The 23,798-nt window shown below is 52.9% G+C and overlaps 1 protein-coding gene across 2 annotated transcripts; it reads right to left on the bottom strand.

Moving 5' to 3' along the window:
- Positions 1 to 2,144: 2,144 nt before the first annotated feature.
- CLEC2L (C-type lectin domain family 2 member L) lies at positions 2,145 to 22,383 on the bottom strand. 2 transcript variants are annotated; one of them, XM_070616612.1, is made up of 6 exons: positions 22,000 to 22,383; positions 12,235 to 12,309; positions 9,683 to 9,849; positions 8,706 to 8,806; positions 6,580 to 6,692; positions 2,145 to 3,447 (listed from the first exon to the last, which is right to left on the bottom strand). In XM_070616612.1, exons 1-5 carry the CDS (start codon positions 22,229 to 22,231, stop codon positions 6,581 to 6,583), a joined length of 687 nt encoding a protein of 228 aa, XP_070472713.1. In that variant the 5' UTR covers positions 22,232 to 22,383; the 3' UTR covers positions 2,145 to 3,447; position 6,580. The 2 variants fall into 2 exon arrangements, with proteins under 2 accessions (XP_070472713.1, XP_070472714.1); XM_070616613.1 differs by lacking the exons at positions 2,145 to 3,447; positions 12,235 to 12,309 and having other exon boundaries at positions 5,990 to 6,692.
- Between the last annotated feature and the right edge of the window lie 1,415 nt (positions 22,384 to 23,798).

The following is a 23,798-nucleotide window of genomic DNA, read 5'->3' as shown; positions in this document are numbered from 1 at the left end:
TTATCCACACTCTTCCCTCAGTTCCTAGCCAGATGTGAAAGATCCAGTGAAGCACTCTGAGGGCCTAGAGGAGTGGGGCCACCAGATGGAAGAAGCCTGGGTCGCTGCATGACTTTGAGGCCTCCTAATAAAGCCATATTGGGCAAAACCACAAAAGAGCAAGAAATACATCTTTTTCTCTATAATTAAGCCACTGAAGCTTTAGGATTGTTTATTACAGCAATTAGCCTATCCTGTCTAATATAAGCATTGAGTCCTGAAAGTGAGGTACTGCTGGAACAAACATCTAAGATGAAACATGTGACAGTGATGTAGCAGCTGGACAGAGAAGCAAGGAAATTGATTTCAGGAACTGGAAAGATGAAGGCCCACGTTATGCTTCAGTAAAACACTAGCTAAGCATGCAATTAAAAACCCTAACCAGTATACCAAAAAGTCTACTAGAGCCAACAAGTCAGTCTGGCAAGACTCCAGGGTGAAAGGTCAGTGTGCAAAAATCTATCCCACTTCTTTTTTCTTCTTCTTCTCCACAAAGCCCCCTAGTACATAGTTGTATAGTCTAGCTGTAGGTCCTTCTGGTTGTGGCAGGTAGGATGCCGCTTCAGCATGGCCTGATGAGCGGTGCCAGGTCCGTGCCTGGGATCCAAACCAGTGAAACCCTGGGCCGCTGCAGCGGAGTGCACAAACTTAACCACTCGGCCACAGGGCTCGCCCCTCTATCCCATTTCTTTATACTAGTAACAAAGAGTTGGAATATGAAATTTACAAATTATATCATCCACAGTAGCATGAAAATTAAAAATATTTAAGGATAAACTTAACAAAATATATACAAAAACTCTACCCTTAAAACTTGTAAACTGTTGATGACATTTTTAAAAACTTAAATGGAGAGATCTACCTCATTCATTGATTGGAACAAACTGTTAAAATGACAGAGCTCCTCAAATAGCTTTGCAGATTCAGTACAACCCCGGTCAAAGTCCCAGGAGGTCTTTTTTGGAGAATTGATAAAAATAAATAAAAATTGAGCACTAGAGACCTGTGTGACAACGTCAACCAGCCTTAATGGGAGTCCTGCCTGGAAGGCGAGAAAAAGAGATTCAGGCAGGAGAAATGTTTAAAGAGAGAAAAGTCAGAGAACTTTCCGACGTTGGTGAATAACTCGCAGGATCTCAGTGCACACCGGCATACAGCAGGCTGTGTTTCTCAGCCCTGCACAACCGGCCCGGCCAACGGCCTGTGGGCAGAGGTGATGTGCACCCCCTCCACGGCTGGAGTAAGACATGCTCTGACCACAAGAGACTCAGTCTCCGAGGATCATTGCTCACGTACACGGTTTGCTGCCAATTCAGACAACTCCCCAGAGAGCCTGTCCCCCACACTCCAGGGTGCCATCAATCGACAAATCACGATTCGAGGGGAGGGAAAATATGGAGATGTGTGCATTGGTCCTTAAATGCTTCCACCTGGAGATGACGTGTGTCACTTTTTCTTGGTTAAAGCAAATCACCGGATACCTAACTTCAAAGAGATGGGGCAATACGATCCTTCCAGGTGCCCAGAAGGAAAGGAAAGGAAAAAGTCTTGGTGCACGTCAGTCCTATCTACACATTGCCTGAAATATGTCCTGTGTGGACCCCACATTCAAAGGCCCTGGATGGAGCAAAGCTGTTCCCCGTCACGGACCTGCGTTTGTCTGTGGCGTGAGCAGAAAGAGATCTTTACTTTGTTAAGTCTCTGAAATTTGGGCATTATTACAGAAGCCAGCACACTCTGACCAACACCCTACTCAACTTACAGCATAAAGTTAAAGAAGATGATAATTTTTTTAGTAAGCACTTACTTCACGTGTGAAATGCTTAGCTCAGTGTCTGGCCCTACTAAGCTCTTAATTCGTGTTCATTGTTCTTGTTCTTCCAATTGTGTCTTAGATGTGTATGTATTTGCTCAAATGGATTCTGTGCTCTAGACTAGAAGACCCAAACGGGTGACGCCATGCGGCAGAACATCTTGCGTATCTCTTCTCTAGAAATCGGCCGGTTCTCATACTTTGTGGGCAGCCGAACTGGACATGCAGGTTTCCGGGGTCAGAGACAGCATGGTGTAGAGGAAAGAGCACTTGAACTAGGAGTCAAGATCAGTTTAGTTCAACACACATTTATTGAGCACCTTCTGTATGTACCAGGCGCTAGAGAAACAAAGGAGTACAATGAGAGCAGATCCCTGCCCTCTAGGAGCTTCCACTGCTGCATGGACGGCAGACAAGTAAACAAATGAACAAAGCATGAGATGTGCAACAAGGAATGGGAGAGCCACAAGACCTCAATTCTAGCTCTGCCACAAGCTGTGTGACCTTGGATATGTTATTTAACCTCTCTGAGCTTCATGATAGTGAGAATGGGGCAATTTCTAATCCCTGAAATTCTAACACCTACATTTCTCAAAACCCCGGGAGGCAGACAGGGCAGGCACGATTTCTACTTTATGGAGGTGAAGCCGGGGGCCACAGAGGTTTAGCACAGTGGCCTGAGCTACACGACTGTGTGTTGGTAAAGCTAGCCGCAGACTAGACTCAGGTAGGTCTTCGGAGCCAGGCCTCGCATGTGTCTATTGCAGGCTGCCTTGGCAGAGAGGTGGGCTCTCCAGTGGGCGTGGCAGGAGGTTTTCCAGCGGCCCTGAGTTTGAATCTCACAGTGTGGGGCTCGCTACAGACCAGGCAGAGGAAAGAGGCAGTTGCCTCCTGCGCTCACCTCTCATGGGGTGAGCTCGGGGCAGAAGGCGGGCATTTCTGAAAGCCAGCTCATCTTTCACAAAGAGGCAGTGACGTGAGCGTGATTATCCCAGTGGTCACAGAATCTTCAGCACCAACCCCAGTCCCTGCCGGAGACCCTCCCGGGGCTGGTGTCCACTCACACAGCCGTCTCCCCATCGGCTGGCTCTGCGCACGGTGCGAAGGACACTGGGGAGGCTGAGGGAGCTCGACCCCATCGCCCCTGCACACCCAGCTGCTTGGGGACTGTGAGGGCGCTCAGGTAATGGAAGCAACACAAAGGACAGCATTCAGCTTTGCCGCGCCTCTAAAATCGTCACACCCACCAAAACCAAAAAGACAAGCCTTCTGAGGAGGGCCAGCCACTGCTCTCTCCTGCCACAGCAAACAGTTCAGAGAGGATGCTGGGGGCAATCTTACTGTCACCTACAACAGTGTTTTGAGCACGTGCTCTGTGTGCTACAAAGATGCCATCAACACACAATCCCTGCTATCCAGGGGCTTATAATCAGATGACAGGAGCGGTCAGATGACCTGAGGGGAGGAGGCACAGACGACAAGGCCACACAGACTGGGGCCATGTGAGAGGCTAGTCCTAAGTGCTAGAGGCCACGGGAAAAGGAGTGTCACTGAGGGCTGCAGCTGGAAGGCATCCCAGGAGGCTCGAGCTGGGCCTGGAAGGGAGAGAAGTAGTCATTACTCACGCTTTATGGGTAATTCGTGTGAAAAATTATAGGAAGAAGACAAAAGCGTCCAGAAAAGGAACTGCCTGTGGGCACCCGACGTCCCTTCCTTAGGGCAGCCTCTTCTCCATCATTGGCACCCACAAACTGCCCCCCCACCACCACCCCCCAGAGCTGACCTTAGAGCTGGCTGGCTGGGCAGGGGACACACCTGCCACACAGGTGGCTTCCCAAGGGCCCCGTCAGGGTGCGTCTGGGTTCAAATCCTGCCTCCACCACCTCCTAGCTGTGTAACATGGAGCAAGTCCCTTAGCCTCTCTGAGCCAGTTTCCTCATCTGTGAGAACGGGCGACAATGCCAACCTTGCAGGGTTGTGGGGGACTGACAAGCAAACACCATTCAACCCACCAGCACAGTGCCAAATGCTACCACCCAGCGAGCCCTCCTACAAAGTCTCCCCTGCCATCCTGCCTCTTCGCAAAGGACGTCTGAAGGTGGCCGGTGTGCGTGTTCCGGCCTTCCGCAGGCACCTGTGCGCTCCAGGGGTTACACCCAGGACGGGACTGGGGCTGGGTTCAAATCCGCCCACGGAGCTGCAGCCCAGGCCCCAAGCTGAGCACACCCTCAACCCCATAGGAGTCACCTCAGAAAGGGAATAACTTCCAAAGGGACTAAGGAATGGGGCTTGGGCACGCATAGGCCCTCGGGCCCTCCGCCGAGGCAGACACGGGCTCCACGGGTCAGAAACAGGGGGTGCTCGCTGTCAGTGCTGCCCCCTGTGGCCGCCTGGAGCACAGCACAGGGCACTGCCGCCCAGCAACCAGGGCCCCGGTCAGCCCATGTAGGCGGGTGGGGTGCTTGGCTGGTTTATAACCTTTGGAAGGATTTTCTACATTTCTGAAGTCTGACGTTCCAGTGTTTTGTTTTGTTTCTGTCTTGTGTTTCCTTCCTTGGTGGGAACCAGATAGAAAAACTCTGCAAACACTGGTGACCCTGAGTCAGGGCTCCTTTAGCTGAACAAAACTGATTTAGGATTGTTGTGTGTTCCCAGGGCAAACCCGAGGTCACGAGAACTTATTTGCCAGTGTGCCTTGAAAGCTTCAGGCAGCAGGCTTGGACCAGCAGAGAAGAAATAAGATCCGAATGGCTCATGGCTCGTTCCCTGCCCTCTCACACTTCCCAGCCCACCTCATGGCTGGGTTCTCCCCACAGGAACCCACAGCGCAGGACGAGAGCACAGTTCGGAGCCCTAGGCCCGGCCCTACCATCCTCATGGCCCTGGGGTCCCTGCCACGGTACAGTTCCATCACCTGCAGCAGCACTACCTGCCTCGGGCATTCCTGCAAGAATTAAATGAGGTACCACAGGGAAATCAGTGAGCTAAGGCTTTTGAGCCTCACTGTCTCTGAGGGGAAGACGCTGGTGAGAACCACCGGCCTGTGCCTGACAGAGAACACGTGTGAGTGAGAGACACCCCCACCACAAACGGCGGCGGCGGCCGCTCACCACTCCCTCACTCCTCAGTCCCTCAACGCACTTCCCCACAGGTGCTGGAAGGCAGTGGGCTCCCTGCCACCCCCTAGAGGCCCGCCACCACCACGCTGGATTCCCTTCACTTCCTTACCGTACGCGCCGGTTCCCCACTGCTTCCCAATAAAGACAACATATGAAACCATAAAATATCCGTATTTTACTAAATGTCTAGAAAGCCTGCAGAAAGGTCAACAAAACCAAGTTGACAGTTTAGTCTGAAAACCGACACTAAAAGGACTGAGCAGACCAGAGCAGGACCTGGTTTCCCTCTGAGCTAGTTTCTGAAAATGGGCCAGGACCCATATTCACATGCGCAGCTCCCAGGCTGGCCGCCTGTATCTCACCCAGCCGGGGACACGAGAGGAGACTGGGAGGACCCAGGCCCCACTGCAGCTGCTCTGGGGCCCCAAGTGTGTGTGTGTTGGAGGAGGTGGCACTTGGAGCCTCTCAAGGTCCTAGGGAACCGCCAGTCCCCTACTTCCTCCCCAGGCCAACCAAGGGGGAGAGGACGGGGCCATAGGACGTGCACAAACTCTTATGGGGCCCCATGAACATCATCTCCTCTCCATGGCTAATCCTCCTGCTCACTTCACCCCATCCTCCCCTAAGGCAGAATACACCATCCCTCTCCTGTGTTCCAGAATGTTCTGGTGCTCTCCAAGCTGTTTCCTCGGCTCCCTGTGTGCTCCTTGGGGGATAAAGCTGTTGCTCCCCATGCCTGGCGTGGTGTCTGGCACGTGGTAGGTGTAGATAAATGTTGCCATACTGAGTTGGATAGTAATGAGGGAGCCAGATGGCCTCAGACATCTCAGAATAACTCAGCGGCCAAGCAAAATTAAATGGTGCCCTTAGGCCACAGAACGTGTTTTTGTCCTCCGTTCCTACACACTGCCGCCTGCCACACTAGCGCGTCTTGGTGGTGCCCCTCCAGAGACAGGCCTCCAGGGACCTGCCGCCACCCCTCCCCCGAGCCACAACCTTGAAAGAAATGGCAGCAGACTTCTCTGGAGGCCAGTCACCTCTTTATTCCATCAGTGACCAACACAACAGCACCATGGACACAGCAGGGGCCTGTCTGAAAACCCCCGGCAAAGCAAAGAGGGTGGATGCAGGGGCCAGGTGACGGGGAGCATCCCTCCCCGCCTCACCAGTGGCCAGGAGGGAAAGGGCTGGGGAGGGGGCCTGTCTGTGCGGTCACTAGTGCAATCCACGTCCGCCCCCATCCTTCCTCAAAGCACCAGGGCCGCATGAGGAAGGACTGTTCCAGGGCGGGGCCAGGGAGGGACTTGTTGGGGTGACTAAGGGTGGACTCTGCCTTGAGAGGGGACTGTGCGCATGCACTTGCATGCGTGTGTGTGTGTGTGTGTGTGTGCACATGCTTGGAGCACAGGTGCCTACACTACTGAGCATGTGGGATTTGACTGCTGAGCCACAGGACCTGCCTGGGGCCAAGGAGACCAGGAACCAGGGCTCTGGGGCCAGGGAGAGGGGCTCAGGGAGGAGGCCAACGCCCTCACTGCTCCGCCTGGGAGAGGAGCCTGATGCAGGCAGGTCTCGGACCGGCTGGAGGCCGCCTCCGGCCTGACCCACCTCAGGTGTAGGCCATCTTGCTGCACACCCAGGGCCGAGTCATCAGACACTCCGTCGACACCAGCCGGGTGGGCTCCACGAAGACACACTCCCCCGGGCCCGAGATGGGGAATCTGTGGCCGGGAGAGAAAAGACCAGGCACTCACGACCTGCATACACAGCCCATCACTGGGTGGCCAGAGGCCCTGGGACCTGCCCCTCCCTCTCGAGCCAGCTTCCAGGACATTCAGCCCCGACAGACCCTTCTAGCATGGCCTCTCGCTGCCTCCCTCCTCCGTGCCCCATGCTCCAGCCACCCTGAGGATGCCCATGGACACTTTCTGGACAAACCCTGCGCTGCCACATCCTTCCAAGGTCAGCTCACTCGTCCCATGAGCCCAGTACCCAGGTCAGGACCACCCTCTGCCCACCTTCCCTCCCTGCAGCACCCTGCCTGCGCTGTCAGGCACCACTCATCACAGCCTCCTGGGGGCCTGTGTCTGTCTGTCTCCTCCAGCCCCCGAGGCGGGCAGCTCCTGAACAGTGGGCTCCACGCCTCTCTCATCTTGGCTCCCCTCAGCGCACAGTGTTTAGAAGGAAGAGCTCGGTAGAGATGAGTGGAATTCAATGACCTCACCGGCTAGGGGAGAACCCGAATAACCCGATGTTTAACACCTGAGCTCTGTCGCCTGCCCAGGAATCATTCCTAGAACTGGGCTTGGGGGGTGGGGGGGTGTTCTCCCTGCCTAAAATCATCCCTTTCCAGTCTCAAGATTTCTTGTTAACCTCATTTGGTCACCCTGATGTGAGTCCCCTGCCAAGGCCTGAACTGGGGTCTCACAAGAGAAGGTGTCAGAAGGACCTTGGGGAAGTGCAGGGGCGAGGCCACCTCAGTGTCAGGGAAACGTGGCCCCAAGGTGGTCACCAGGTGGTCAGCACTCTGGGAACCCCGGCCTCTAGGGCTCTCCCAGGCTCTGGGAGCAAGAAGTTCCAGAAGGCATAGAAGAGGGCAGAAAGTGCAAGACTTCTCCAACTGCTCTAAGAACAGATCTGGGATGGTGGCAGGAAAGGGAAAGAGGAAAAGAGGAAGAGGCAATGAGGACAAAGAGAGGTGCAAGATGCAGAGAGGAGACAGGGAAAGGAGAAGGGAAGGAGCTCTCCAGAGGCCATCACCCCCTGCAGGCTGCGGGGACTGACACGGCCCTAAGCCAGCCTCAGATGGGAGGGCAGCTGATGGACAGCCTCTGGCCACGGAGGAGGGCTGGGGGTCTTGGGTGCCCTTCTGCTTCTCCTACCTTGAGGACACCCACGCATCATCATCATCAGGTCAACAGCTGTGCCTCCGCCCGCCTCCTCAGGGCCTATCCCTCCAGCCTTAGGGTCTCGGCTAGAAGCTGAGGTCCTTGTTCCCCTGTCTGCACTTCCTTGCATTTCCTAAACCTAGGCTGCCCCCCCTACACACACACTATCACCACCCCTACTGCCACAGCCATATACCCCACCACCCATGACTACCACCACCATCACCCCACAACACAAACCCGTCCCTGGCATCACACACTCACCACCCCATCCCATGCTCATTTCCATACCACTTGGGCCACACAAATAACACCACCACTGCACATACCAACACCCCCAAGAGGTGTCGTCTCAGAGAATGCTCGTAGTGCCCAGGGCTCAGATCCCCTTTCTTCCGTGGTAATAATGTTTAGGTGGCACATGGTTGTGCAGGATAAAGGCCCCATCTCCCACCCTCCCTTGCAGCCAGGTGTGGTCAAGTGGCTAAGTTCTGGCCAACACAGAAGGATGTCCAGGACACAGCCTCCCCTTCTTCTGAGCCACACTGAGCCACGCAGACGGGCTGCTGCACGGACAGGGGAGTCACAAGATGGAAAGAGCCTGGGCCCTGGCAGCAGGAACCTCTGATGACTACATGAAGCAGAGCCACCAAACCAGGCAGGACCTCATGGGAGAGAGAGGTACAGGCATCGTCATGAATGGGTCTCTATGTCACACCACTGAACCTACAGGTTTGTAGCTCTAGCAGCACAAAACCAAGCGGTTTTCCCTCGGGAGGTTGTGTCCGGGGGGCCAGGCCTTCCCCAGTCTAAGCTCAGTGGCCAGAAGATGAAGCCTCAGCTCACGTGTCCGGGTCAAACGGGTCCCCATTGACCCAGTGGAATTCGTCCCCAACTCTGCGCAGGCCAATCCAGGGCTCCCTCCGTGTGAACTTGAACATGAATTCCTGCACCAAGGAAGAAAGAAACCTCAGAGTTAGACGCAGTCTCCCGATTGCTCACACATCCTAAGACTGACCCCCAGCTCGGAAGATTGGCTCCCACAACGTACACACGCCAAGAGGGGCACCCTTCACTGCATGCCAAGGGTGAGAAGCTGGGGTCAGAGAGGACCCTGAACTGACACTGACCTCCCAGCAGCTGCCTGCAACAGCCTGTAGGGAACCCAGCTCTGGGACATGCACACTGGGCCAGGAAGCCAGGAACACGGCTGTCTTCCTAGCTCAGCAGCCCAGCATGCCAGCATTCCTGATTTTCTACTTGATGGATTATCTGGGACATATCTCAATGCTCAGACTGGTTGTCCTTCTACCTGCATACTTCTGGGCCTTTCTCTGCAGCAGGGGCTTATCACATTGTGTATCAGAGACAAACAGAATTGATTTTTAGATTATCTGCTATTTTGAATTGTCACATCACTGTTACCCTCAAAATCCACAATGGCCACTTGACTCATGACTTGCCTTTCTTTCACATTTCTATTGCTAAAACTGTTTGGGGCATTACATGAGAGATCATGCCCTGATTTGGACTAGTAGAAGATGCCAATGTGTTTTTATGATCAACAAAGGCATTTACAATTTGTAATGCTCGCCCTTCACAACACTGAGCTGAGCTCAGCACGCCAGCCTTGGATCGACACAGCTGGCCTTGACTACAGCAGTGGAAACAAGAGCCACTCGTGAACCCGCTCAGACCCCACGGGGCTCACCTGCACACCCCAGGCTGGGCAGTGGCTGTGCGTGCTCCGGTAACACGTCATGGGGACACCACATCCTTGAGGCACCCCTCTCCCCTAAGGTCCCCCCGACCCCAGCACTCACCAGCTCCTTCTGGCTCTGAATCACAGCCAGCGCGGCCTCGTGGGTGTGGCAGTACTGCCTGCCCGTGTTCCAGTCTCTCGGTTCCTCAGAAAAGAAGTAGCATTTCCTCCCATAGAGCAGCCAGTCCTCCGGGCAGGGCGCCTCGCACTTGATACAGCCCTTGGAAGCTGCGGGGAAGAGAGACGGGGCTCAGCATCCACCAGCGTGCCTGGCCCCACCTGGCCCTGAAGAATCGCACGCTGCTCCCCACCGCTCTCTCCACCCGCCTCGACTTTGGTGCCCTTCAGCGACACAGCTCATGTGGCTCAGGTGAGCACCCCTCACAGTGCCCAGGAGATGAAAGGCTGGCGACTAAATGAATAAGGAGGAGGAATCTGGGAGGTGGGCAGAGGTAGCACCATGAAGGGAAGTGACAGCAGGGTACCCTCTGGGTTAAGATCTCCTCTCTTTCTGCAAACGTCCCAAGGTGTGGAACCCCAGAAACTCAGATTTGGAAGGGACCTGGAGGCCATGCATCCTATCTCTCGAGCCAGGGTGGGAACGATGGCAGGCTCGATGGGCCCACTCTCATTGGCTACACCCTCATTAGCTAACAAGGCAGCCTGTTCCACCTCTGAACTGCTGGAAAGTTCTTTTTCAATTTTGAGCCCCAGCCTGCCTTCCTGTGACCAGGATATGCCTCCAGAGCAATCCAGAGCATACTCAGTCCACGTCTACCGCCTACTTGAAGGACACCAGACTCCCCTCATCCAGGCACCATCTCTTCCACAATTCCTGGCAGGGCATGCTCTCCAGAGCCGTCTCCATCCTGCCTGGCTCACTGCAGTGTGCCCACATCACCCCGAAAACAGCGCCACCAGAACAAATAGAACACGTCAGATGCGTCCCCCCCAGCAGCAACAGTGATCACCATGCTGCCTCCCAGGTGCTACGGGCCTTCCGCTCCGCAGACTGTTTCAGTGAAAAGAATCTGTGCGTACGTGCATACACGCACTTTTCTGGGAAGGAAGCCCGGAGCTTCCATCAGATTCCCAAAGGGCCTCCTTGCCAAAAGGAATGAAGCCATACTCTTCAACTGTTTTCACATGATCTGTTTCCAGGTCCAGTCTCTCCAGTGTCCAGATCACGTGTAAATCACTTTTCAAATCCAAAGGCAGCATCTTAGATTTATTTCTTCCACATTTATCTTGTGCACATTGACTCGTTTGAGATTTTAAAGATACATTTTAATCTTGATTTTTTTTTTCATCTGTCATGTGAAGCACCCCTCTTTGGATGGCATCACCTACAAATTCCATTTGTGTTCATACAAGTGATTGATTAAAATGTAGGCCAGGACAGAGCCAAGAGTGGACCCATGGTACTCCAGCCCTTGGGACCCACAGCCACACCGACACCAATTAATTAATCGACACTCCGGCAACTCCGCTCAGTGAGCGGCAGGGCCACGCAGGAGTATTGACCGTGGTGTGGCTACATTTCGACTGCTTTTCCACGAGGATCTCTGAAGAGACTCTGTTGTACTCTACTGAAATCACAACATGCTATTTTACACACGGCCCTGACCTCCCAACCTAGCAACAAGACAAGAGAAAACTGATTAATTTGTGGTAATTATTCTGAGTGAATCCCAGCTGGCGCCAGCGGTCAATATATTCCTTTCTAAACACTCAAGCTCGCTGCTCATCATGCACGCCCTCCAGGCGGGATGGTAGGGACTCATGCTGTCAGTGGACTTTTCTCCCATTTTGAGGTGCCCACTCCTGGTCTTATTAAGGCGCTTCTCAAAGATTAAAGACAGAGCCACTGAACTCAACCCTTCAGAACGCACGACAGTCTTTGACTCGAATCCATTAAAGGCAGCCGAACTCCCTGGTCACGTAGCCTCGCCTGTCCTTAGTGGCAGTTTCCTCCTTTTTTATTCTTTCAACCTTTTCAGTCCCACACACCACTCTGTGTTTCTCAGGCCTCTTCCACCCTCGGGATGTTCTGTTCCCTCCATCTCCTGGTCTCCAGGAAAGCCCTATTCATTCTTCAGGGTTTAGCACACGTTTCCTGCTCTGGGACGCCCTAGAGCAGCAATACCTCTATAACTGGACGGGGAAGATGATATCACACTCATCTTTTTCTTTTTTAAATCCCTAGCACTTAGCCCTGGGCATAACACACAGCAGGGCTCAGTAAATGTTTGTTGAATGAATGAATGTGATCTTTAAAGGCCCTTATCCCCAAATCATCTCCTCCAAGAAGCAGTGCCTGCCTAACCAGCCCCCTCAGGTTTGTTCTGCGTTCTCGCAGCATATTTATGCAATAGTGCCTACAGGACATCTCCACTTTCCCTGCACGGCTTAGTAAAAGGGACGTGTATAGCTGATGTGTGAATATATTATTTTAGGCTAAAATGCCATCATCTCGAATTAACACTCTATTTTCTATTTACTTTATCCTCCACAGAATTCATGGTATGTCTGGAACTTTTCTTTCCTAAGTAGACGTGCTTTTGACAAGGTGTGTATAAACTGAATTGCGTGTGTTCTGACATCCATGCTCACCCAAGATGCTCATCACCACCAGGATGGCGAACAGAAGGACGGCGATGGCCCCCAGCAGGAGACGTGTGGTGGTGTCTGAGGAGAAGAGAAAGCGGTTCAATTCCCAGCCACCCCCCCCACAGCCAATCCCAACTGCCAGCCCCAAGGCTTCATAGTGAGAAACTCTGCGGGTGGTCTGTTTTAGCAAGCCCTCCGGGTGATCCTGAAGCACACAGAAGTCTGCGAGTCACTGTTCTAGGACACAGTTCTGATTCTGTGATTCTTCTGCTTAAAAACCCTCCCTCCGGGGCCACGCACCTGAACCCCGTCTGTGGCTGTCAGAGCTTTCCGATCTTTAATCTCCTGCTGCCTCTCTACCTGGTGCCCGGTTTCAGTCACACAGACTTCTTGAAACAACCCAGTCCGCCTCACGCCGCCCTGTGCCGGGTCTTTGCTCCCAAAATTCTTCTCCACTGCTACGGCTCAAAATCCTGCCACCTCGACACCATCCATCCTCTCCACAAACCCTTTCCCAGCCTCTGGCTTCTCCTTTTTTTATTTTTATTTTTTGTTACCACTTAAAATTTTTATTTTATATTTAATGAAAGAACCATTGGACTTTAGACATACAGTCTTTTAAAGTTTTTTTTATTGTTATAAAATATACATAAAAGTTGCCATTTGAACCATTTTTAAGTGTACAATTAGTGGCATTAATTACATTCACAATGTGGTACAACCATCCGCACTGTCCATTTGCAAAACTTTTTCATCACCCCAAATAGAAACTTTGTACCAATTAAACATTAACTCCCATTCCCGCCTCCCCCCAGCCTCTGGTAACTTCTAATCTACTTTCCATCTCTATGAATTTGCCTATTCTAGATATTTCATCTAAGTGGAATCATAGAATATTTGTCCTTTCATGTCTGACTCATTTCACTTAATACAATGTTTTCAACGTTTATCCATGTTGTAGCATATATCAGAATTTCTTTTTTATGGCTTAATAATATTCCATGGTATGAACATACACATTTTGCTTATCCATTCATTTGTTGATTGACACAGGGTTGTGTCCACCTTTTGGCTATTGTGAATAATGCTACTATGAACATTGGCGCACACATATCTGTTTGAGCCTCTGTTTTCACTTCCTTTGGGTATATACCTTGGAGCAGGATTGCTGGATCATATGGTAAATCTAGGTTCAACTTTTTGAGGAAGCACCAAACTGTTTTCCACAGCGGTTGCACCATTTTACACCCCACCAGCAGTGCCAGCACTCAAGTGTTCTAATTTCTCCAGCACCTCGCCAACACTTTTTAGCTTCTATTTTTTTTTATTATACTCATCCTCATAGTGAAAACTCCCTTTTTTAAGTCTTTTTTTGAAACCAAAGTTAAGTGTGAGCATTGATGAAAGTGGCACCTACACAGACGAGTGCTGGTCTGTAAAATGTTACTCATCCATGATGAGGTACGTATCAGAATGGAGAGGAAGTATCCAGAAACTTTTATAGCAGTTTAACACTGCCATGACATCCAAGTGCACGAACATGTTTCTAGGAATTCATTTGTATTCTACTTTGCAAGGATTGGGAAAAGAAACCTGGTCCTTCATCAAGGATCAGAAAAGCACAGATCTAAAGTTGAGAAATTCTACAAGGCCTCATCAAACAAACAAACAAAAAACATCGCCCCTTCCAGGAAGCAACCACTTTCAATTCTTTTAGCCAATTCTTTGGGTATTTGCCTCCAAATCTCTAAATGTCACGTGTATGTCAAGACTTCTTGACTTTTCCATTTAAGATATCATTTATTGACTTCCCACTGTAAGGATGGGTTTAATTCGCTCTGCAGTACCTTCCCACCACGACCTCTCACACACTTCCTGCCCTCTCAAACCAGAGATGGGTTAGACTGACAATGCGGATGAGTCTTATGACAATGTGAACGCTACTCCCAGCGAAGCCTCTCAGTATAGTATGATCTTCAGTTCTACACGTCTTGTCTCCCTGTAGTTAATCATGGTCTTCTTTTTCCTTTGTTTAGACTTCCATGTGCTTGTTATTATTTCAACCCCCAAACTCTTCTAAGATGATGAGACAATATCGGGAATTCTCTTTCGCCTTTGTCCTAGTCAGCTCGGGCTTCTATAACGAAACATCATAGACTGTGTGGCTTTAAAAAGCCAATTATTTCTCAAGGGTCTGGAGGCTGGAAAGTTCAAGATCAAGGTGCTGGCAGGTTCTGTTCTTGGTGAGGGCCCTTTTCCTGGCTTGCAGACGGCCGCCTTCTCCACATGTCTTCACGTGGCAGAGAGAGGAAGCTCTGGAGTCTCTTTGTGTTCTTAGAAGGGCACTAATCCCATTATGGGGGCCCCACCCTCATGACTTCATCTAAACCTAATTATCTCCCAGAGGCCCCACCTCCTCATACTATCACATTGGGGGTTAAGGCTTCAACATATGAATTTGGGGGGACACAAACATTCAGTCTCTAACAACCTTCTCAAAGAAATGCCCCCAGAACCACCTGAGAGGCTCTGATCTGACTTTGCTGTCTAAGCCCAGTGGCCACCCTGGGACCTCCCTTCACGAGCAGCCTGAGGATCTCTCTGCCTCTCTCCTGTGCTGGCTCTCCTGCTCCTTCCAGCCCACGTCTTCCTCTTTCTTGGTTTACTCCCTTGTTTTGGTGGAGCACATCTTTCCAATGGCTGTGTGAGAAAGGGTAGACCAGGACCACAGCACTGCACAAACCTCCAAGGGGCAGAAAGTTTATTCCTCCCTGGATAGTCCTATCCATCCCAAAGTGCTTTGTTTCTGTTCATTTGTTTTGGTCTCTGGCTTCCATGTTAAAGAACTCTCCTCATTGTGCTCAGCAGTGAATGGTGTGCCCCGGAGTTGTGAACTCAGAGGCCTGAGAACTACAGGTTGGAAATAATTCTCCTTCAAAATTTTGAAGGCATTACTTAATTGTCTTCTAGCTCCAGTGTTGCTTTTGAAAATTGTAGAGCCATTCTGATCCACGATCCTCTTAACAATCAACTGTTTATTTTTTTCCCCTCTGGAAGCTTTTAGGATCTTTTCTTCATCATGCAGTCTTCTCAAATTTGATCATGCATGCCATGCCTTGGTCTGAGTCCGTTTCATCCACGAGAGCAGGCAGTCAATGGGCCCTTTCCATCTGAAAGCTCATGTCCTTCAGTTCCAGGACATTTTCTTTAATTGTATCATTGATGGTTTCCTCTCATCTATTTTCCCTGTCGTCTTTCTGGAGGTCACGTTCTTCAAATGTTGGACCTCTTGGATTGGTGCTCCAAGTTTCTGGTTTTTCTCTTCCTCTCCCTTACCCACTATCTCTTTGCCTTTTTTGCTCTATTTCCTGGAAGATTTTTTTCAACTTTACCTTCCTATCCTTCTACTGAATTTTTCATTTCTGCAATTATTTTTAATTTCTAAGGTTTTTTTGGTTTTGTTGCTACTGTTCTCTGAATACCTCCTCTTAAAGCATCCTTTTCTTACTTTAATGATGCAATCCTTACTCTCATCTCTCTGAGGATATTACTGATAGTTTGTTGGGGGAGGGGAATGAGGAGAGGTGGGTGGAAAGTTTATTCTTCGCTGGATAATCTCTGTTTCCTCCAAATTGCACTTTTTTTCTTCATTTGTTTTGGTCTCTAGTTTGCATGTTAAAGACTTTGCTCTGATGTCTGGAGATTCTTGGTTATTTGTTCATGATTAAGGCAGGAGGACTAAAGAGTTCACAGGAGTCTCTGAGACATGGAGGGGCTTGTTGACTGTGGGGGTCACAGCAAAGTGATCTGGCTGGGCTGATCCTCAAGGCTCTCTGTATGTTGACCTCCTTGGGTTTTTCCTCTTGGGTGGGTCAGAGTCCCTGGAGAAGGCTCTTCTGTTTCCCCTCCTGGAGGGTGTAGGATTGGCCAGGAGAAGAGGATGAGAGGCCATCCTCAGCTTTCAGTATGTGAACGTCACCTTAATTGCTTGCTCTCAAATGTGTTGGTGTCAAGAGACCCTCTCTCATGAGATTTCACCTCAGGCTCCCTGCCTGGGCTGGGAAGAAGCTGTAGAGAACAGGAGGAGGATCTGGAGATCTAAATCCTTTCGAAAGAAATGTTCAACCAGGTTGAACCTGGTTCAACCAGGAGGTTCAACCAAGCCTCCTGTTTTCAGCACCATCTTCACTCACTGCCCTGATGACTGGTGCCCCCATCTCTGTGCTTTGGGGGTCCTATGTGTGACTCGGGTTGCTCCTCTGCTTTCTGAACTTTCTCGGGCCTGTGGAATCAGTTACCACTCACTTTTGCTCCCTAGCTCTCAATTTTATTGCTACTGTCTCCTCTCCTGTTCTTGTCCTTGTGGCCTCTTAAAAACCCCTTTACTATTGTATTAGTAGGCTTCAGAAGGGAAAGAGAACAAATGCATGCACTCAGTCTGCCATCTTTACCTGCAAGTCCAGCAAACATTTTGGAGTCCTTCCTATGAGCAAGGTCTATGCTGGCGAGTGACCAGGAGTCCAGAGGCAGGGCACTCCAGGTATGGTAAGAGCAGAGGCTCACACCTGTCCTCGAGACCTGGGGTCTTTCTGTGTCTGCTCTGCTATCCTCAGTGGCAGTTTGTCCCGTAAGGGATCCCCCTTGAGCTGCATGACGGCTGCCTGTGGCCAGCACACTGTACATATCCCTCCTCTCCCTTTACACGCCTCTCAATCCTCTTCTACAACACGGCCCTGTAACCCTTTGTGCATTGAGGATATGAATATACTGTCTTAAACCACTTTGCCTGGGTTCAAATCCCAGCTCTGCCACTTTCTAGATGACTGAATAACTTTTGCATGGCTAATTCCTTAGCTTCTATTTTATTTCATTTTCCTCATCTTTAAAATGAAGTAACAATACTATCTGCCTCTTAGAATTTTATGAGAATTCAATGTGCAGTACTTAGAACAGTGCCTGGCATGATAAGGTCTACTTCAACATCAGCAATTACCATCAGGACGCTGATGAGCAGCCCACAGGCTCCTCTTGGGTAAGGGCTGTGCTCTTCTGTCTTTGGAGGCCCTACACGGGCTCAGTCACTGCCTTGCATGCAACAGAGCACCCACTGGTACCAGAACACGAGGGGAACTTAGCTACACTGAATGACAGTGGCCTTGGTCAGCCTTAAACTCAACTGAGTTTCTAGGAAAGGCCATGTGGATGGCCCTCTGGGGAAAGGGGAATCTGTGCATGTGTCTCCAACATCACCAGAGCCGAGGAGCCTCTTCATTCTTCCTTGGGGATAACTGCTCTGGCTGCTGAACTGTGCACAGAGAAAGGATAGGCTAGGGAGTCCCACTCATTGTTCACTGTCTGCCCTCATGGAGGACGGCTGTGGGGCTGAGCAAAACAATGTGGTATTAGTTTCCTAGGGTTGACATAACAAAGTGCCACGAAACAGGCGGCTTAAAGCACTAGAAATTTATTGTCTCACAGTTCTGGAGGCCAGAAGTCCATAATCAAGGTGTCAGCACGGCCGCACTCTCTCTGGAACCTGTAGCAGAATCCTGCCTTGCTTCGTCCTAGCTTCCGTGGTTTGCTGATCATCTCTGGCGCTCCTTGGCTGCCGCTGCACCACTCCCATCTCTGCCTTCACTGTCAGGTGGCCTCCTCCCTGTGTGTCTCTGTCTTCATGCACATGTGTACTTACAAAGATCAGTCATATTGGATTAGGGTCCACCCTACTCCAGTATGCCCCCATCTTAACTAATGACATCTGCAACGGCGTATTTCCAAATAAGGTCACATTCCGAGGTACTAGGGGTTAGGACTTCAACACATCTCTCGGGGGGACACAATGCAAGCCATAGCAACATCTAACTCAACAATCCCTCCTCCACGCAGTGGCCCGTGTTAGATGGAGTTTGAGGGGGCAGTTCACATATGTTTATAAAGGTATACGATTTAGCCTAACGTTAGAAAGAACCACTGAAAAGATCTGGCTTCCAAGCCCAGACAAATCTGCCATCACCCTCACACCACGGCCCAAACCAGACTCACAGCTGACGTCTCCAAGTCGTCAGGGCCACAGGCTGGCGAGCACAATCTTGACTGCTCAAAAAGATCAAATGTAGAGTTTGGTAATTTTTAAATTTTTAAGAGGCTTTGCTAAATGCATGTGTGTGGTTTTGACCAGGAAGTTGCGGGTTTAGGCCTAATCAAGAAACTTTCAACATTAAAAATTCAGAATCAGTGAGCACTGAAAAATCTATAGCCTGAGAGACGCAGACTCACTCTGGCCCCCTCCCACGCCCCCAGGCCACCCCCCCCCCCCGCCCCCACCGGCTCCTGAGCCCAATGCCAGAAATATTCCCATCTCACATCACCTCCAGTCTTTCCAGAACCCGGGCCAGAGCACTGGGTCACCTTTTCGAGGCTCCTCCCGAGACAGGGGGGTGGAAGGAAAGGTGCATATCCACGGGGAGGAAGACTTGGTCAGGAAAACTTCTGTTTGGCTTTCTATTTATAAAGCTGATTGTTCATCTAAGGAAAGTCTTAAAGACCTGGGCTCTAATCCCAGCTTTATGATTGAAGAAGTTCACTTTTCACCTAAGCTGGGAAGAAGAAAAATGTCTGTGCTGGAGGTGGCAGAACTGTCTGAGGAGCGTGGGGAGGAGAGCCACAAGCATCACAAGCACGATTTGATTCTCCCCCATTCGTCTCACCAAGCCCGATGTCTTTGGTCAGCACAGGACAGTGTAAGAGCTTTCACGTCAGAGAAGCCTTGTGGCAAACCCGATGGGGGGGTTTCATGTGTCAGCAACCAACACGTGTCCTTGGGCAAGACGCTTAGCCTCTCTGAGCCTGTGTCCTCATCTATAAAATAAATAGAATGCTGGCCAAGCCCTTGCAAGGGTAGATGTGAGGATTAAATGAGACAGCATTGGGAAAGTCCCCAGCACCCATCCAGCACACAGCAGGTGCTTAATAAATGTCGGGCGCATGGTAAGGAAGGAGCACAGGCCCCCTGAGTATCAGCTCGGTCAAGTCAAGAAGTCTCCCTTTTCTCTCAAGATGGGTGCTTGGCTAAGCAGGGGCTGCAAAACCCTGTGATCCCCAGACCTGGCAGACCCCTCCCCTGATCACGGTGTTTCTCAGTGTTCGCGGACTGGGCTCACTATGTGGACTCCAGTCTAGCAGGGAGTAGACTCAAGGTAGGCAGACCAGCAGTCAAAGGATTTCAACTGAGTTCCCCACCAGGGCTGCAGGGCGCCGAGTCCAGGTGGCTGGGGAGAGGAGTCCCCTACACACAGCCCACATGCCAGCGCCTTCGTCTGCATAGCCCTGAGAGGCAGAAATAACTATCTAGCTAGGCAGAGGAGGAAAATGAGCTCAAACAAGTTCGGAAACCTGCCAGCCTGTGGCGGCGGAAGGACCTGGCACAGGCTTACCTAACTCCAGACTCTGTGCTCTTTGTATCTCGCCAGGCTGCCCCAGCCCCTGTCCCATGATTTCCGCTAGGGCAGGGATGCTCCCAGAGCCAACAGCTGTGCCTGGACAGTGTGGGCATTCCACAAACGTTTGTGGAAGGGAAGGAAGAGTGAGGGAATGTGGGAGACCAGGGCAAAGACAGTGCTGGGCCCACACGGCAGCACCCTGGACAGCATCAGCCCTGGGCCCACAGCTCCCCTCCACTGACAGGAGACGGGGACACCCAGGGAACCCCCAGGAGACCCTCAGGGGACCAGTGGCAAAGGGGAAGCCCCTGGCAGGGACTCAGATTCCAGATCCTAAAACTCCTGTGGAAAAAGTCCATGGGCTCCCAAGGGCCACAAGCATCAAGGGTGGAGCTGCTTCTGGGAGGACAGGGGGCAGGAGGGCAGGGGCCAGAGATGGCATGAGACACAGAGCCAGGCAGGGTAGGGAGCCATGCCAGGACAGGTGAGACAAGGCTGGGCCCCAACCGGCACTAAGCATGGAGTGGGCTAGGCTCCGCAGGGGCTGGAAGACCCAGTGTCCCAAGAGAGCCGCTGGGCCACTTCCCTGCCCGCTGTGCGGCTGCTTCTTCAGCGTAACTCACAAGCGGTCGCCCAGCCTCAGCCGGGAGTAGGAAGCAGAAAGGGCCTGTCCTTTCTGGTCTGGGCGGGAGGGAGAACAGGAACCAGCAAGCCCGAGGCTTTGAACGAGGCCACACCACCCCTGGAGCGGCCCTAACCATCGGGGAGTTAGAGTTAGGTTAGGGCAGACTCTGCAGAAATGCTTACGAATGAAGACATACAGGCAAGAGGAGTGAGCATACAGGCAAGAGGAGTGAGCAACTTCAAGAAGTAACCTGCACAGGAGAGATGCAGGGGCTGACGGGCAAGTCCAAGAGCGCACTCGGAGATGCCCACCAAAGAGAGGCGTTTGTCCACCTTTATTTAACTCAACTCTTCTCAGCCCAGAGCTCTTCTACTTGAAGACACAACATCTTTGCCTCCTTTGTCCCAAATCACCATGCAGGCATCCAACTCTCCCTCTGGAGTCCGCACAGACAGTCCACATCCCCCGGCCCACCAGCCGTTGGGCCAAAGGCTGACATTACTGTCCCCACTTTTCTCCCCTCGGCAAGGCACCTGTCCTGGCAGGTGCTGGTTATGTCCCTCCCCTGACCACTGCCCATGCGTCCTCCCTGACCTGGCCTTGGTTTGACCCCTCTGGGCCACAACCACCTTTCCAAGGGCAAACCTACTGTCTCATTCTAGGCTTAAAACCTCTCAATGGCTTCTTCAGACAAAGTCCCAACTCTTGGGCAAGGCCTGGGTGGCCACTCACCGTCTGGGCCCTCCAGACTCATCTCTTCTCACCCCTCCCCCCATCCTGGTATTCCGGAGTTCAGTTCCCAACAAGGGACAGGGGAGCTCTGGCCACTTGGCCCCTGCACTTGTCACTCCTTGAGCCTGGTGCACCCTTTCTTCTCCTCTCCACCTCTCCTAAGAGGTCACCTACTCCAGGAAGCCCTCTTTTCCTGATACTCCTTCCCTATGGGTTGGGTGATTAGACTGGGCTTCCCTAGTGAATGCCGCCCAGGTCCCCCGCCTTTGGACTGGGGGTGTCAGGAGTATGAGAAGTCCAGAGGGCCCGCCTCTCTCTTGCCAACTCCAGCATCTTCCACCCCACACACCACCAGTGGCCACAAAGTTTCCTAAAAGAACTCACGAACTTGAAATCTATTTTCCACTTTGCTTACTGCCCCTTTGACCCACCAGGGGTCACTCCCTGAGCCCGTCAGACTGGAAGGGGTAGGCAGGACCCATGATCTTACAAGGAAGAGCCTCCAGCACACTCTCTACCTCTCCCCTCCCCACGCAGCACCATCACCACCAGGTGACCCCCCACCCCCTTCTCACAGGGCACCGGCACCATCTCTGGGGTCTACAGCTTTTGTCACTTTGCCCAAAGCATTTCCACTGCTACAGATTCAAGCCACGCTCTCAACATGCCCATCAGGCGAGTGCCAGACAGTAACTGTCGCCTTCACTCACGAGGAAACTGGGGCTCAGAGCATGAAACCTGCTCCCAAGGACAAAGTGTGAGTGAGCTGCAGAGGCAGGGTCCAGGCTGTCACTACAGTGGTCCCCAGTTACATCCTCCTCCCCCGTCCTAGGTGGCACCCTATGGCCCTAAAATCAGTCCTCCGGGTTCCAGAGTCGCGCTCCCCGCGCTCCCCTCCGGGAGACCCGCCAAGGTGACTCTGACCCGCCTCCGGGTCCCGGGCTGGGGGACGGAGGACCGCTCCGCGCTTACCCTCCAAGGCCGCCTTCCAGCTGGTGCTGCCGTCGTAGCCCGAGCCCGATCGCCGCAGCAGCCCCTCGGCGCCGCGGCCCTCCGCTTCGCCGGGCGAGCGCGGCCTGGGTGCGGCGGGGGCGGGCGCGGGGCGGGCGGCTGGGGGCGGCGGCCGGGCCCGCGCGGGGGGCTCCCGGGTAGGGGGCTCCCTGGCGGGGGGCTCCCGGGCCGGGGGCTGGCGGGCGGGCTCCATGCCCTGCGCTCCGCCGCGCCGCGCCCGCGCTCCTGCGCCCGGGTACGGAGCCCAACCCGACGCGCCCTCGGCGCTGCGCGCGCCCTGCGGGCCCCCCAGGCCGCCTCTGAGCCCGGCTCCCGCGCCGCAGCCGCTGCGCCCGCTCGCCGCCGCCGGCCTGCGCGCCGCCTGCCCCGCCGAGCCGCAGCCTCCGCGCAGAGCGGGCGCGGGGAGGAGCCGGGAGGAGCGGGATGCGTGGGGAGGAGCGGGATGCGCGGGGAGGAGCCGGAGCGGGTGGGGCGGGGCGGAGCGCGGCGGAGCGGGCCAGCCCGCAGCCCCGCCGCCCGCGCCCTCGGCTGGAGGCCAGCCGCGCAGAGCGGGGGCGCGGAGTCTGGGGCTGGGACACCTGGGTCCTAACTCAGCTCCCCCTCCCGGCCACCCGCTCGTCTGTTCAAAGAGGAAGAAAGTTTACGGGGACCACGCCGTGAGGCTCAAGGACGGGGAGGGGCTCTCCTCCGGGCTGCTCTGGAGCCGCGGCGAAGGGGCGCGGGCTGTGCCTGGCCCGCACCCTAAGCAGAGGAGAGAAAAGACAGGAACAGAAACGGTGCGAGCGAGAAGGTCCACGGGGACACGTGGGGCAGCATTTCACATTCAGTTACCAGTGACAGCATCTACTAAGCGCCAGGAGCTTCGGCATGCTTTAGCGGATAACATGCCCTAAGTTGAGAGCTGGAATTAAAGAGGTCAAGGGCGTCTCTGGAGGCGGCACCACGCAGGTGTGTGCTGGGCCGCTCCTCTGCCTCCCGACCGGGCTTCCTGCGGCCTTCACCCGGCCTGCGCTCTTCCCGCGGCGGCCCCGGGCTCCTCGCCTCCAGCCCCGAGCTGCTTTTCCTCTCCAGTCCCAGTCCCATGTCTCTTTCCTGTCTTCTCTGTGGTTCCTCATCCTCAACTCCTGCAGCTCTCTCTGCCCCCAAATCCAGTCAGCCACCAATTCCTACGAGCTCTCCCTTGTAAAGCCTCAGTCTACCCATTTCTCTCCATGACTACGGCCACTCCCACGAGCAAGTCAAGGTCACCTCTTGCCTGACCACAGCAGCAGCCGCCCAAGTGGTCTCCCTCAACTGCTGCTCCCTCCATCCAGCCCCTCTGTCTCAGCACCAGAGGGCTCTTCCTAATGTGCAAAGCTCGCCACGCCTTCTGCGCCCCCTCTCCCTGTGGGTGAAGTCCAATTTTTTCAAGGCTTCCTTCATGGTCTTAGTCCTGCTCTTATTTCAGGCTGCATCTCCTTCTACTCCTTTTCTGCGGGCCCCTGACACACCCAACTATGTTCTGTCTTTCCTCCAGGCCTGTGACTGTTCTCTCCCCTCTGCCTGGAACACATTTCCTCCTTGGTCCTTCTAATCCCAACCTGTAGCCCACTCACACACCAGTTCGCTTGTTTAACTTCTTCTGATGCTTCAGACTGCACACCCTCTAGCACACTGCATTCATTCAGATTTGGTTCAGCAGACTACCAGAGAAAACCTAATAACAGTGGCTTAAACTAGAAAGGAGTTTACTTTTTCTCCTGTAAAAGAAGTCGGAGGTG

This window comes from Equus przewalskii, chromosome 4, assembly GCF_037783145.1.
Source record: "Equus przewalskii isolate Varuska chromosome 4, EquPr2, whole genome shotgun sequence".
Classification (NCBI taxonomy): Eukaryota; Metazoa; Chordata; class Mammalia; order Perissodactyla; family Equidae; genus Equus; species Equus przewalskii.
The sequence above is the reverse complement of the archived record's forward strand: the minus strand, read 5'-3'. Positions and strand labels throughout refer to the sequence as shown.